The sequence below is a fragment of the Equus caballus genome, chromosome 22, assembly GCF_041296265.1.
Source record: "Equus caballus isolate H_3958 breed thoroughbred chromosome 22, TB-T2T, whole genome shotgun sequence".
Lineage (NCBI taxonomy): Eukaryota > Metazoa > Chordata > Mammalia > Perissodactyla > Equidae > Equus > Equus caballus.
The window spans coordinates 8,051,938-8,068,498 of NC_091705.1; the positions used below are offsets into that span (position 1 = coordinate 8,051,938).

General features: G+C 43.2%; 1 protein-coding gene across 1 annotated transcript in view; it reads right to left on the reverse strand.

Moving 5' to 3' along the window:
• PCSK2 (proprotein convertase subtilisin/kexin type 2) overlaps positions 1-16,561 on the reverse strand; it is a 262,151-nt gene that overhangs the window by 51,704 nt on the left and 193,886 nt on the right. The window contains exon 7 of the mRNA XM_001491591.7: positions 4,261-4,349. Within this exon, the coding sequence (XP_001491641.2) occupies positions 4,261-4,349 (89 nt within the window). The remainder of the gene's footprint in view (positions 1-4,260; positions 4,350-16,561) is intronic.

Below are 16,561 nucleotides of genomic sequence, written 5' to 3' on the forward strand. Positions count from 1 at the left end.
AAAGGATTAGGTTATCTTTTTAAAGTTACTTGAAGAAAGACATTTTCAAAATCAAAAAATTGAAATTAATCTTTTTTTCAAAATTTATAGAGCTAAATAAGTAGATAAGGAAATCTAACTAATTAAACTTGCAAATAATTGTTTTTGAAGTTATTACAGCTTCCACACAGCATTCAGATGTTTGGGACATGGCGTGTGGATGCATCTACATGTTACAGAGCATTGACTCTTCAGGAGGCAGCCGAATGGGAGTTTCCCCCAGTTACCTAGAAGAGGTGGTGACAACTGTGTCCATGAAAAGGGGCAGCAGCATCAAAGGGACAGCTGTCTAAGGGGGAAGTTCCTAACAGCCACATGTGTCCAAAGGCAGCTCAGACTTTGTCGGCAGGGAGCGAGCTTCCTGTCACTGGAGGCGTGCACTTCCAGGCTGGATCCAGGCCATACCAGGACAGGGGAAAAGAGAAGTTGCTCAAGCATTTGAGGGCAGGGGCCAAGAGTGGAAGTTCTGGGCCAACCTGTGCTGGGTGCAAAATTGTCCTACAGCTGCCTAGCTGTGTGGCCCCACGTTCAGTTTGCTCTCTGTAATAATATATAATATATATATAATATATATAAAATATGCAATAATGTCTGATAGGGTTGTAAAGAGGGTTGAGTGAGTAAAGCGTTTTGCATCGTGCCTGATGCTTTGGAAGAGACAATAGATGTCAATTATTATTATTATTACTATTATTGTTATTCTGCAAGTATCAGTGGGTGTTTGGACTAGAGGACCTTTAGAGCCCCTTTGGGTCTCAAGATTTGGAGATTTTGATAGATAACTGGAAAGATGAGAGATAAGAGAGAAAGGTATTGGTCAAATAACCATGTGCAAGAATATGTAATAACTGACAGTAGTGAGTGCTGAGAAGGAAAAACTCGGTGCGCTTTATCAAGTGTAGATGAGGAACTGGTCATGGAGGTGATGCTGGAGGAAGCAATGGGAGACCTGATTGCTGAAGGATGAAGAGGAGGCGGCCTCTTCTTAAAGCGTGGTGGGAGGTCTTCTGGGCAGAGGGAAGAGCATATACAAAGGCCCAGTAGTAAAGGAGTGTGGTTACACTTTTCAGTTTCTACTTGCTAGGAGGTTTTATCTAAATTATATTTACTTGGAGACTAACCGTGTATGTACTGGAACTTAATATACAATAAAGATGGCACCATGAATCAAAGGGACAGGATGAATTCTTGAATGGATGGTATTGGGAACATCAGCTCACTATTTGGAGAAGAGTAAAACTGGATCCCCACCTGGCATGACCTACAAAGGTGGAATCCAGATGGACTAATGACCTCACGTGAAAGTTTGGGAGAATGTATTTGCACCGACTAAAACGGGCCATGGGCTAATACTGAGGACATACCAAGAATGCCTGCAAATCAACAAGAAAAATACAAGAAGCCCAATGGGAAAATGAGCAAAGTTCTTGAATAGAAGAGAATCCCAACAGGCTACTGGGCAGATGAAGAAATGCTCAACGAGTTTTTCCTTTTTTCCCTTCAGAGGACTCATTTTGCAATCTCATCTCCACTTTCCCTTCTCTTTCTGGACTACGATTCTACAGCACCTTAACTTTACCCTATTTCTGAAGACAGGGTGAAGAGAGACCTGGGACCTAGGAGAGATTTGGGACCTCGCTGCCAACGCCTCCCTCATCTGTTAACTGAATACCTTGAGTGCCGGAGACTAGCAGTGACATGGGTTGGCCAGCAGGTGGCACGTTAGACTTCCCTGGCTCAGAAAGCTCCTGAGAGGAAAGATTGCATGGAAGAGTAGGGCTCATTCAGAATAATAAAAACCAGCGGACTTTTGGAATTTCCAGCCAGAATGAACAAAATGTTCCCCTTAAATTTGTTAGGTCAAGGAGGCTGAAATTCTGCTTTTGTTGCGATTCTTAAGTAACTCTCCAGGGCTTCCTCATGGAGAATTCCTTTCACTCCTCTGGGGGAGTCCAGAGGACTCTGGACGTACTGAGGGGCCAGGATGGTGACTAGAGCTTCCCGGCCCTTGTGCCGTCAGAACCAGCATGAGTGGTGACAGAGGAGCAAAGCCGGGGTGAAGGCAGTGGAGAAACGAGGCTTCTTTGCTCAAATCTTTGTGGGGCTGGGCGTACCTCCCACCAGCTCTGGTCTCAGTTTCTGGGACTTCAGAACACTGCTGTGAGACCTGAGCTCCCGGGGTTCCACAAAGCTCCATCAGGTCGCATCTGTGAGGTATCAGGCTGCGTTCACTCTCCTTTGGGATCAGGGTCCGCTGAGGCAGAGGTTGTCATACCTGCCCAGATCCTCTGGCTCTGTCCAAGTGTCTTTGCCTGGGGTGCCTTCTCTGCCTCAGGAGTTCTGCTCAGCCTGTGTGAGCTGGGCAGGCCGGACAGGCCAGGGTGCTCATGGCCCAGGAGCCTCCCCTGAGCAATGAGGGCTGAGAGTTGGTGGATAAATTCCCTGGACTCCTTGCCTTGGGGGGCAATTCTGGGGGGTGTCCTCATGGTCCCTCAGAGCCCCAGTTGTCCGTGAGGGCAGCCAGCTCGTCTACACACCCTACGTGGCTTCCCCTGCTTCGCTATCTTTTTTCCTGTTTCCCTCACTCCGGCTTCTGGGATCACCCCCCAAATCTACTCCTTGCACCCAAATCCTTGTCTCAAGTTTCACCTTTAGGAAATTCAAATGAAGAAAGGAGGAGAATTAAGTACATTTGACGAGCAGCTCAGGTGTTTTCAGAATACAAATAATAAGAGAGGAAAAGATAAAAGAAGTAGATGGAGAAAGAGACCGCAGTGAAGCCCCTGAGTGCTCCTAACTCTTCATTTTTGCAGGCAGTGGTTCTCAGAAGCCCTTGTTCAAAAAGCCAGTGACTTTGGACGCACGGAGGCTTCGAGACTATTCTGAAGACAATCACTGTGAATGAGAAATCCAGGTTTGGATTTTTCACTTGCTCCCAGTTGTGTCCTGCGAATAGGGAACCTGCCTGGCCTCAGACACCACCCAGAGTACGAGCCTGGCTTATAAAGTATTAACTGGGTGGTGGTCTTTTCCATGAGCTCACAAAGGCTTCTGACATTTTAATGCCCCAGCATTTTGGATGCACACGAAGTAAAGATAACTGAAACCCGAGTGGCAAAGCCTCCGCTATTTACATTTCAGAACCTTCCAGATGTGTTCTTTTGGGAAAGTCAGTACCCAGCTCAGGCAAGCCTCTTAGCAAATAGTGTTGAAGGAGGTTACTGGCCAGTTTGTGTAGGCTGCTCTTGCTTTATTTAGGTCCCTGGAAATGCAGTGTCAGCACCAAGCATGTTTATGGTTCCCTTAAATCGCCAGGAAAAAATATCGAGACAGTTGTAAAAAAAAAAAAGAAAAACAAGGTTGGTGACTCAGCCTGAATAAATTAAGAACCAATTTGATGTAAAACTTGGAATGAGCCCGGATCCACTCATCTCGTTGAAAGCTTATGAGCCTCCTCTCATTCTCTCTCTCTCTCTCTCTTTCAAGGGGAGGTGTTGATTTCTAACTTTCTAGTGACCCACCACCCTCATTTCTAAAGCCCCCTGTAAAGATGAAATTGTTAAATGTCTGTCTTGTGGAACTTAATAAAAAGGCTCTAGGTAGAATATATTTCCTCAAAGAAGAGATGCGTTATGCAAAAACCCCCAGAAACATTTTGAAGAGTTCTGAGTATGTTTACAATAATTTGTACACGTCTCCTTATATTCTATAGTCTTTGAGTTTCATTAAAACATTATGTACTCTTTCGTGTCAATATCAATATTGACACGAAAGAGTACAGAGTGTACAATTCCATTTATATAAAGTTGAAAAACTGGCAGTAACCATCGCTTGCTGCTAGAACTCAGCATCGTGGTTGTTCTTGGGTGTGCTGGTCACTGGGAGGGGACAGGCTGTGGGCTTTGGGGGCTGGTCCTGTTCCATTTCTTGATGGTTACGTGGGTATGGCCAGTTTGTGCAAATTCATTGAGCTGGGTGCTTGTGACCTGTGCACTTTTCTGTATTTATATTACACAAATAAAAAATGTAAAAGTTTATTAATATTGCCATATAGATTAAAATAAAACAATTTTTTCACTCTTGCTAAATCTACGACTCCCAGATCTTCTGCCCCAGTGGGAATTTTTGCCGGACCCTGGCCAACCCGGAGACCAGAGAGTGATGCCTTCTGGGGCCCGGACTGCCCAGCATGGCACTTGCTGCTTGGCAGGGACAGCTTACCTGCGACCTTGGAATTGTATGCTACTCCGACCCCACAGATATTGTTGTTGGCAGCGGCAGAAACTTCCCCTGCACAGCGGGTCCCGTGGCTGTGGAGAAAATTAAAGACAAGTTAGATACAGCAATCAAAAGACTTCCACGGAGGTTCCTTAAATCTTATCAACTGGAAGCAGTTTGGGTCTCTTCAATGGCAGTTGGCCTGGAGCCAGCGCATGGCCCATCTCATTTTCCATCTGTGTATCTTCTTTCATCCCCCTCCCCCCTCCCAGCTGCCTTCTTGACCTTGGCTCGTTTCTACCCTAAAGAGGCTTCTCAGAACATTTTCAACTTTGAAATTTGATCTTTACTTTAAAATTTGAAGTATCTTCTTGCAGAAACACACTTACAGGTTTCCAGTGAAAAAGAAACACAAAGTAAGACAGACTTGTGCTGGGTGGAACAGCTTTGGCGTTTTGGGAACACTAGAACTGTGGGCTGGCGCTAAATTTCAAGGCTGGTTCCGTCCCCGGGGGTGTAATGCTGCCTGCCAGTTACAGGACAATGGCTACTTCCTTTTTCGGATCATAGCCTCCTTTGAGGACACAGTGAGTGCTGTGGACTCCCACCTTCCTCCAGGAATAAAAAAGCACACATTGGCAACATCTTGCATACAGTTTCAAGGGGTCCACAGAACCCTGGAGCCTGACCAGGTTAAGATCAGTGGGCATTCATTAGATAATCTTTCCCAGGTTTGCCTGACCTTGTAATTCTGCGCAAGGCCTTCTCTGGGCTCGTGTTCTAGAATGTTCTCTGCAACAGACACCATAATTCCATTAATTTTCTCCCTTTTGCTTGCTCTTTCTTCCTTTATACCCAGGGGTTCCAAACAGTTCTTTCCCTCCTGTGTGCGTTGCCCCTCGCCTCAAGCTGGGCTGGGCTGGTGACTTGCTTTGATCTATAGAATGCAGTGGAAGGATGAAGTGCCACTTCTTAAAAGGGTTGGCAGCTTCCGCGTCCATCCCCTGATGCCAGGTACCGTGTATACGATCTTGGGCTGGCCGACTAGTGGACCAGACCACGTGGAGAGAGGGAGGCCCAGCAACCTCTTTTGCTCCAGCGCCTCCGATGAGATACCTGACGTGTGAGGGGAGCCGCCTTCACCCTCTGGCCCCGGTCAGCTCACCGCAGTCAGCAGTTCGTGGAGAGAGACAGGCTGTTCCTGCCCACGTTACAGGATTGTGAGCAAATGAGTGTTTGCTCTTTTTTAAGGCGCTAAGTTTTGGGGTAGTTTGTTAAGCGGCAATAGGGAACAGAAAAAAGCATAAGCCCTAAGTCAATCAGAATGCGGTGTTTTAACCCCAAACAGCATTCAAGATGTGGAAGATTCCAATGGTACAAGTTATCTGAATTTCCTGGCCCCAACCCTGAAAAGTCCATTTAATCCATTTTAATGGTCTGTGGAGCAGCTAAGGGATTAAATGGGTCACATTACCAAGTCTGCTGCAACAGTGGGAGCACCGCCTGCTGCAGGGCCAGGGGGCGATGGCTGGAAATGTGGGGGAAGGAGCTCACTGGCTGCACGGCCCTGGGAAGTCTTGATTTCTGCACTGTTGACTGGTGTACTCTTTGTGACATCCTCTTGGGGTGAGCAAAGCTACTGCATATGAGCCCTTAAAAATCACATCCAAGGATGGAAAAAATACACACACACACACATTTTCTTCGTCTTTGTGAGCAAAAGTAAATCCTGTTTCCATAAAGGCTATATATATCATGGGATGCAAATTCCCTTTGGAACAAGAATGACGTCTATACATAGTGCCCAAGTAAACCTCGTAGTTACTGCAGACGTTGGCCCCCTGGTGAAAGATCTGTGAAAACTTACAGGCCTGAGCCAACCTCCATCTGCTTGTCTTTAAGTTTTCTGTAAGTCGCATTTGAGACTTTGGAGAAGGTGCTTAGCTATGGTTTCACATGGGGTGAGAGTCTGTCACCAACGCGGCTTTCACGCTCCCTTCCTATTCCAAATGGTGAGGAAGATGGTAAGCAAAATTCTGAACAGCATGGAAGCATGCACGTGTGTGTGTGTATATACGTCTATATAAAATGAAATATATACATCCTTTATCTTGATTCATATATATACTTTAAATATATATAAGTATGTAGTTATATACTTGTTTATATGTAATATATACTTATACATTATATATACATCCATATATTATATATTTAAATACATATATAAAATACATGCCATATGTAAAGTACATAGATAGTTTGAATATATGGACATATATATTTAAAATGGAACTTTAATGGATACTGATTAAATTTGGCTTGCTTGCTTGCTCTTTGTTTCATGCCAAACAAATGAATACTTGAATAAAAGTTTAAAAATCAATGCCACGTCTAATTCGACTGAGCACTAATTTCCTTATTATTTAATAACAAGCCCTGTCGAGAGCTCCTTTCCGAGACTTGAAGTGTGCAATTAGGCCTTGCCTGGAATAGTCAGCGCTTCCACTGACATCTGTGAAGAACACAGATGTGCTCATGAAGGCTGTGTCACGTGTGGGGCCCTGCTCTAGGCAACTGAGGAACTAGGAGGACCGACAGCCACGTGCCACTTCCTGGGCACATTTTCATTACCAGCTACTGCACTCGTGCTTTTCTTGCCTCACCCCCTTTCATCCTCACAGGAGGGCTGTGAGGAGGTATTGCTCCATTTCACGGATGTCAAAGCTGAGTCTCAGAGGCGCTGGCCTGAAGGCGCACAGTGGGAAGGTGGCTCGGCCGGGTCTGAGACCAACACTCCATTACTGACCCATCCACGACCCTCCACACTGTGATAAACTTGTCTCTGCTCTGAAATTCCTTGCTGAAGCCTGGAGGACAAATGCGTGTGGACCAGCTTGAGCAAATTAAAGACACTGAATGCTTCCATAGCCTTAATTTTGGCCTGTAAGTGGGGAGATCAATGTCCTGGGCTCTCTGGAGGAACATTTGGGAAGAAACATTTCATTGCTAAATTAGGCGACACTAATTAATTATAAGCAATGAGTGGGGGCTTCCTATAATTGTTCATGCCACCAAGTCTTTCCACACCCCAGGGCCTCTGTAGGCCCTGTTCCCACCGCCTGAGATGCCTTCCCCTCTCCCCTGCCTCCCTGATTGTCTCAGGCAAATGTGCTTACTCCCCTGAAGGTGAGGAAAATCTTTTTCCAACTCCATTTTTATCTGGTCACTTAACTTTCTTAAGAACGTGCGGTAGCTCCCTCTAGCCTCTAGAATAAAACACAAGTCTGTCAGAAGACAACAGCTGTAGGGGGTAAGGGACAAATATCTGCTGCTGGATGGGCCTCCTTCTAATGAGGGTCAGTAAGAGGCAGGTGACTGGAGTCATCGGTGTGTTGCCTTGCTCAAATGGCCCCGATCCATCACTCTCCTGGGTCCATGTCCTCAGCAGTGTGATTTCCTTGCTCCTCCCACAAAGAGATGAAACGTATTTCCCCCTCCCTTGAGTCTAGCTGGTTTTACGACTTGCTTTGGCCAAAAGAATGCAGTGAAAATAATGAACCTAGCCCTCAAGAGGACTTGCAGCTTCTCTTCCTTCTCTTGAAACTCAGCCTAGGTGCCATGTAGACAAGCCTGGCCTGGGCTATTGGATGAGGAAAGACATGCAACCCATCTTGCCTGTCACCCCACTTGACAGCCATCCACGCTCCAGACACGTGAGCAAGGCCATCCTACACCAGAGAGCCCCCAGCCAACCTGCCAGCTGACCATGGATGTATGGGCGAGCCCAGCCACAAAAGCCAGCCCTGGTCCAGAACAACAGGCTGTTGTCAATACTTATTGTTGTAAACTACTAAGTTTTGGGATGATTTGTTATGTGGCATTATCATGGCAATAATAACTGATACAAGGGAGAAGCAAGACTAGAGGGACAACTCCTGGTTACCTTGTGGAGCCTGGGGTTCAAAGCTGGACTGTCATGATGACTGCAGTGGGGCTTCCCTGAACAGCCGCAGTGGCTGCTGAGGTGTCCGAGTGAAAACCTGACCCTGGGGATCTCCAGAGAGACCTCTTCCTCCCACGTTGCTGGCCTTTCACTGGAGTGATTTGGTCACCCCCTTGCTCTTTCCAGCCAAAATATGCTCCATTCAAGGCACGGTGTAAGATACATCAGACAGCAGGAATGCAACATCTCTCATCGGTGGGCACCCACGATGGCCGGGCGCGGTGCTCAGGGTGCTGAGTACATTCGCTTATTTGATCCTTACAACAAACTGTTATTCTCCCCGTTTCAAAGAAGAGGAAGCCGAGACCCAGAGATGTGAGGTCGCTGCTCAGTTAGGAGGTAGAATCAGAATTCAAGCTCAGCTCTACCGCTTCCAAACGTGAAATTATGAAATATTTTTAAAATATAGACCATTTCAGCAAATAACACAATGAATCACATATGGCCACCACCCAAGTCTATCAAAGCCTAATGTTTTCCAGATTTCAGAATTTTTAAAGAAATAAATTTTTACAGGTACAGTTGAACCCCTCCTGGAGGCCATTCACTTCTTTGCTGCCTCAGAGGTGACCACTATGCTACGTTTGATTTTTGGAACACCCATGCATGTTTTTATATGATTACCTTATAATCAGATATGTCTATACATATTGGCCACTATTTGCTTGTTTTCAAACTCTATGTAAATGTTTCACAATATATGATCTGTTTAAAATTTGCTTTATTCACTTGGATTTCTGAGGTTCATTCATGAATTCTGGTTCATTCATTTTTAGTGCTGTGTAGTAGTCTATTGATAAATATGCTGCAGTGTATTTATTCAGACTCCTAATGATAGGCTTTTAGGTTGTTTGCAATTTGCTTGCTATTACAAATAATTTGAAAAGAAGCGTATCTTGTATATTATTTCCTTGTGCATATACGGGAGAATTTCCATGGAGTATGTATGTAGGGATGAAGGCAGGTTGTATGGATATATATCACTCTTGCAGAGTGGAGCAGTTCCCGTCGCCCAGCATCCTTGCTGATATTTAGTATTGTCAAAGTTTATCATTTTTGCTAGTCAAATTGATGTGAAATGGTACTTTATTGTTTCATTTTGCATTTTCCTCATTACTGGGAAGGTTGACCATCTTTCCATATGTTAGGTGACTCAGGTTTTCTCTTCTGTTAATCACCTGTACATAACCTCGACTCATTTTTTCCATCGAGTTATCTTTTTTTCATTAATTCGTAGCCATTCTTTATATATTTTGGACACTAATCCATTTTTTCATAAACTTGTTGCACATAGCTTCTCCTAGTCTGTAGCTTGTCTTTCAACTTTGTTTATTGTGACTTTTGTTGAACAAAAGTGTTTAATTTTAACATACTCAGGTTTATCAATCTTCTCATTTTCCTCATGGTTTGGTTCCTTATGGTTTCTTTAAGAAATCCATCCCTACCCCAGGGGTCATAAAGATGTTTTCCTACATTTTCATTCTAAAATATTTACATACGTTCAAGTCTTACTTCTGCTGAAATTTATTTATGATCAGAATGCCTCTTTTCCCATATGAGCAACTAGAACCATTTATTGAATCTCATCGTGCCGTCCTTTCCTCATCGTTCTTGTTGCCATCTTGGTCGTATGTTACGCTTCTTTTTATGTGGGGGTCTGTTTCTGGGCTTTGTACTTTGTTTCTTTGATCTTTTTTTCTCTCCTTATGCTAACCCTGCTCTCTTGTAGTTATTTTGGCTTTATAATGTTTTGAGATCTGGTAGGCAAAGTTCCCTACCTAGCAGTTGTTGTTAATCTTCCCTTTTTCTTTTTTTTCCTTCTTCATCTTCATTTCCCTCCTCCTCCTCTTCCTCATCCTCTTACTTGTCTTCTTATTGTATTCTTGGCCTTTTGCTTTTCCATATCAATTTTAGGACCATTTTGTCCAGTTTCACAGAAAAATACTATTGAGACATTAGTTGAAATTGCGTTGAATTAATAGATTAATTTGACATCTTTATGTTGTTCCATCTTCCTATCCATGAACTTAGTATGTCACTCCATTCATTCAGGACTTCTTTTGCGTCCTTTTAAAATTTTACGATTTTCTCCTTAATGTTCTCACACATCTTTTTTTAGCTTTATAATTATTTCATTGGCTATGAGATGTGGCATAGTGTCAAATAAAAGAGATGGTTGGTAACATCCTTAATTTGTCCAGGCATTAAAGAGAATGCCATCCAAGATTCAGCACTAGGAATAATGTTTGCTGTAGTTTTTTGATAAATAGACAGTGTTATCTTTCATTCAATAATTATCTCTTTAACTGCACTCAGGCTAGATTTTATACCATTTATTGAGATTTTATTCCAGAGGAACTTTGTTTTTCAGTTGCAATTGGTACTTTTCCATATTCATGTTTATTTTTGCTTTTATTCCCCATATAATTTATTTTTCTTTTAAATGATATTATCCATGTGTTTATCACTCTAAGCAAACTAAACATAACTTATTTTAAAATCTTTTTCAAGGACTTCCATAAAACTAACTTTACCTGGTATAAATTCATGCCTTGATTTTTTTATTTTGTGCTGTGTTTTTTCAGATATTTTGGGATTTTGGCCTGCAGGCTAATTTTGAGTTGGAAACTTTTTTCCTCTCTTCTTTCTCTCTCTTCCTTTGGACTCCTTTCCCAGCTATTGGTCCTACGTTTATTTTATTTTATTATTTTTTAAAGATTTTATTTTTCCTTTTTCTCCCCAAAGCCCCCCGGTACATAGTTGTGTATTTTAGTTGCGGGTCCCTCTAGTTGTGGCATGTGGGATGCTGCCTCAGCATGGCTTGATGAGCGGTACCATGTCCACGCCCAGGATCCAACCCGGTGAAACCCTGGGCTGTGGCAGCAGAGCGCGCAAACTTAACCACTCGGCCATGAGGCCGGCCCCTATTTTAATCGACTCTTTAGCTCTATATCCCACAGCCACATCTTATAATGGTGTTTTAGGATTCACAGAGGTATTGAGGATAAAGCAGATTCAGTCAGCAAACCAGGGGGCAACTTGGCTGGGTTCATGGACATGAGGCTGTCTTTGTCCTATAGTCTCTGGTCTCCCTCGTTCTACAGATTCTTAGACAACCAAAGCTCCACACCGGCCAGCTATCATCTTTTCTGCCATGTCTTTGGAGAAAGATGCTTCAAAGTTAGATGTATTGGAGCTGAGATGCAGAGATCACCGAGCTAGTTTGGCATCAATCATGTTTGCTGGCTAAAGTCCAATGAGCTCTGCATGGTAAGACTTTGGGGTCTCAAGAGCCCGAAGGTTTAGATAGGTGAGAATGTGCAGCTGCTTCTGGGGAAAACCCCGGGTCTGCTGGCAAGCATCCAGAGCTTTCCGGAGAAGTGAAGAGGTACTCTGTCTTTCCGAAGCTAGATGCTAGGGCTTTCAGTTTTCGCAATAGATCAACCTTGTCTCATGGATACAAGCTATCTTTGGGTATAATGCCTCTTTCAATCAGTAGTGCAGAAACACAGACACCAGACTCTTGACAGAAAGGTTAACCTTGAGTTGCCTGTCACCTAGTTTCTGTCAAAAGTTCAGATGAGAGAATGAGTGTCTGAGAAAGGTGGCTGAATGGCTGGGCCATCCATTGCCTCCTTTGGCATAAATCCTCCTTTTCTACTGAGTTGGAGAATCTTTGATGTAGCTCCTATAGAAATCCCTTCACTGAATTTCACAATTACATTTATTGCCATTAACGGCATACCTACTGTGTGCCACGCTCTGTACCAAGTGCTCTAGTCCTTCATACAGACTGTCAAGGTGGAGTTTTAGTCTCATTTTACAGACACAGGAAACTGATTCAGGGATCACTTATTCCACACCAAGCAATTAACATAACCTGACATTTGTCTATCATAATCTGCTGTTACGCATAATCTGTTGTCTATGCATAATCTTCTTTCTCTCTTAAGAAAAGAAGTATTGCCACCTGAGGACCATTAAATCTCCCTGTATGGCATGCATAACATTGGTTTCCAAAGTAGAAATGATTATACCAACAGAAAGATATTTCTTTTACAATCTATGATTCTCTCCATGACCCCCAAATCTGTGTTATATCTATTTCTTTCAGTTGGAGGGGAAAATTTGAACAATGAAGACTTTTCTAATCCAGGTAGGGGACTAGAGATGAAAAAAAAAAACTTTGTGATATTTCTCCAGTGGCTCAGAATAGCTCACAAAATCAAACTGTGTTGGATTTCTCTGTGCTCTAGTTTGGATAGAGAAAGAGTTGATTGCAAGCAGCAGCCTTTGGGCTAATATCGGCTTATGAGGCAGTCTCAGAGCTCACATGAAAGAAAAAGTTAGATGAGGACTTTGAAAGCACTTAGAATTTTATTATCCAGGAGGTGATTTCAGAATTAGTCCATAAAGACAGAAGGGAAAGATGTTCATCTATTTCTAAACCATTAAGTGTCACCAGGGTAAAGTATCCATTCCATCAGTGTGCAAATAGCCAACCAGAGAGGGACATTTTTCTCACATGTTCTTCTTTGGCTTGTCTCACAGGTTCTTCAAAATGAAATATGACTTTTAATAAGAAAAAAAGCTAATCACTGAAAATCTTTCTTATTTGAAGGTTTAACTAATGCTATCAATCAAATGAGCTCACATAGAGATAAACGTTCTGCAGCATCCATTTATCCTTCTTCCTTCCCCCCCATTTTGGTTGCTTGAGTATTAAGTGTCTTCTTTCCTCCTGAATTTATAGTAAACTTTTTGCGGCCAGGAATTACATCTTCTCCAGAATCTCTTACACTTCAGGGCTTAATAGATGGAGTGAGCTGCACCCTGTGAGGCTTCATAAATATTGCCGATGGCAGGGATGACATTTCAGTGGTGAATGCCTGTCAAAGAAATGCTATGCAAGAGAGATTTTTCTGGACAGCAGCACAGTAATGGAATACAGATCTGCAATGCCTCACCAAACACTGACCTAAAACCGAGCAAGGCTGGAAGATTATTGACAAGGCGTGGGCTGCAAACCTCAGGAGAAGCAGGCAGCTCTAAAATGGACAGATGTCAGGGCCACTCGACATCTTGGCATGGCTGCGAAGGTGTGCTGCTCATGCATCAACCACCAATCAATATATTCTTTCCAGTTTTATTGAGGAATAATTGACATACATCACTGTGTAGGTCTAAGGGGTCTGGCATGATGGTTTGACTCACATATATTGCAAAATGATTACCACAATAGGTTTGGCTAGCATCCATCTTCTCATATAGATATGATGAAAGAAAAGAAAGAAGAAAAAGATAAAGGAAAAAAATTGAATGGCAATAAGCAAAAAAATGTAATGCTAGATCCTGATACCTCACAGAAAATCAGTTATATCTGTTTTGCACATTATCGACGCCATTAAATGAGTATTATTTTCTACCTTTTTGCAATTTGGGTTATTACTACTCTTCGTCTTACTATTATTATTTTGCTTGGCCATCTGTATTTCTCTAATTGTAAGCTAGGCCGTCTGTAGATCTCTGATGATAAGAAATTTCCTTTTCCAAATTTCTCAACTGTGTTTCAAATATACCCCTGGAGCTCAGATACTGCGTGTGATTATAAAATGGTTCACAGTAGAATATATACACTTGCTCTGCTTAAAAAGGAATAATCCTACAGAATCAAATTAAGCACAGGGCAAGAAATTCTAATATTATCCATATCCCTCAAAAGAATCTCTGCATATGTATGAAGCTATCTTTCGTAATGAGTTTTGGCTTTGAGTTTTAAATGTATTCTTAAAGAAATGTACGCTTGAGGGGAAACAAGTTAACAAATAAGTATGGACGGTACAGTAAGATGGTTTAGTGTCAGGAAAGCCCAGGAGACACGCTGCTATTGAACCCAATTTCCCAGCCAAGGGGAATGTTTTCCCTGCTTGCTCTGGAGTGCCCGTTGTAGAGCATTTTATTTTCTACGTTCTGCAGCAGTGAGAACCCTGTGATGGGGAGCCACTCCCTGTTCCTGTGCAGCACTTGCATTTGAGTTCTAACTGGCTTTTGTGGCAGGCAGTGTGGCTGGAATGGCAATTGCAGCAAGCCCATTGCTCAGTCGGCCCTATACTGGAGTTTTGGTGTTTTGGTGTGTGTTGAAATGAGCATATCTCAAGAGCCCCAATTCTACTGAACAGAGATGGGGCATTGGATTTGGTGCCCATGCCCAAAGAGAACACCTGAAGGTGGCATGCCTCGGTGGCTGCACAGCCAGCCAGAGGCTCATGCTGGATTGGCAGAAAACCTCGGCCAGTGCTGGGCTTAATGTTCCCGGAGCCTCTGGGTAGCACATTCCTTGAGTGCAGTGGGAGAATGGTCCTTGTCTGTGCCCCTGGCCCAGTTTCCTATCCGACCGCAAAGTCTCTCTTTCTCCTTTCTCCTAGCAGCCTCTCCAAACCTGTCATGCCCATCTCTTCTGTGAAACCTTCTTAGACCCATGCAGCGGTCTCTAACTCCCAGACCGGTTCTCCAGACCGCCTTGTGAACGTGTCTGCACCTCCTACCTCCCCTTCTTCACTAAATGGTACCCTTACCCCAGAACACACTTGCCCCCACAACTCTACCTATTGCTTTCATTTAAATCCTAGACCAGTGCCACCTCTTCAAGGAGATACCCCAGCTTCCCCAGCCAGGGATAATTTTTCCGTGCTCTCCAAAGCATCTTTATCATGAGGCAGTGCATGTAATGGCCCCCTCACTGGTGTCAAATCCTGTCTCCACCACTTATTAGCTGTGTCACCTTGCACAAGTTACTTAACCTGTCCATGACTCAGTTTCCAAAATGGGGATAATAAAGACAATACCTATTTCAGAGGGTTATTATGAGAATTAATTAAATTATCACATGCAAACCACTTAAACCAGTGCTTGAAACATAGTAACTGCTTAATAGGCGTTAACTTTCCTTGTGTTATTTTAGCCTTGGCTACGCTCAGCACGGTAGTGATTCGGGCATCTGCCACCTCCTCCTAGGACATTGCAAGCTCTTCAGAAGCTTGCACACCAAGACTGATAGTTTCACGGGTACTGAACTAAAGTCCCAGTTCTGTTTATTGCCTCTTTTTATGCCCTATGCTCTTTAAATTTACTTCTTATTGTGAAAAACATCAAAGACATATAAAAGTAGAGTGAAATCTCATGTACTCATTGCCTGGCTTTAGCAATGATTAACTTGTGCCAATTTTACTTCCTCTCGAGCCCTAGTCATTCCCCTCCCTCCTGCTCCAAACCCTAAGTTGTACTGAAGAAAATACCACGCGTATTTCATCCCAGGGGCATTTTTAAAAAAATGTATCCTACACTCATGGGAAGGATGCTCTGTTTAAATTCTCCTTGTGCCAAGCAGGAATCATCTCCAGGACACACCTAATCTTTCGGACCATGGATCCCCCCAGTGCTGTGGCCTTGAACTCTGACTTACCTTCCTCCCATAATCATTTACAATGGTACTTATGTTTTGAGAGGCCATGATTTCAACTATGGCACCATCCAATCTAACAAGCCATGGTGGATGAGCATCTTTGAAAATGACTTGATAATTGAAAAAAGCCCCAATTTTTGGTCAAAGTAGACACTGTACCTTGAGTCATTGGCTCCCCAAGAGGCAAGGATCATGCTTGCCTGACTCACTGTGACTGTGTCTTGGGCAGTTGGACACTTGGGAATTTTTACCACTGACAATGAAGAATTTTATGGCACTAAGCACTAATTAGTCCTAGTAAGAGGATTTTAGCCAGTTTAAAATTAAACTTTCAAGAACAAATTTGCAAATGAAAATATTTAAGATAGAAGACGTTTCCTCCTTTTTAAAAAAAGAATATTCTTACAGCATATCACACAGGTAGGGGGAGGCTGTGTTTGGGTTCAGAAAATGGGATGGGTAGGGAAGCCATTCTGTCAGTAAATTATTATGCTTGGATCAACACATCAAAGATGAGTTTAGTACCATCTAGCTGCAGAGAGATGGCAAGCAGCTGGCATACATGTTGCTACTGCCCTTTCTGATATCATATAGACGATTAGTCATCAATCAGGTTGAAGCCGGGCACTCCCTCATGGGCCTTCTCAACACACTGTTCCAGACTGCCGTTACCAGTTATGTCTCTCTCCTAACTTAGTGACAACTGTTTGGTAACTTCACGTCCCTGTCTCTGAAAATGATTTATTCACCAAGGGCATGCTAGGATCCAGGGTTGCCAGTCAGGGAGGTAAGAGACACTTCATGTCAAATTTCTCAGACTTTTTTTATACAGCCTC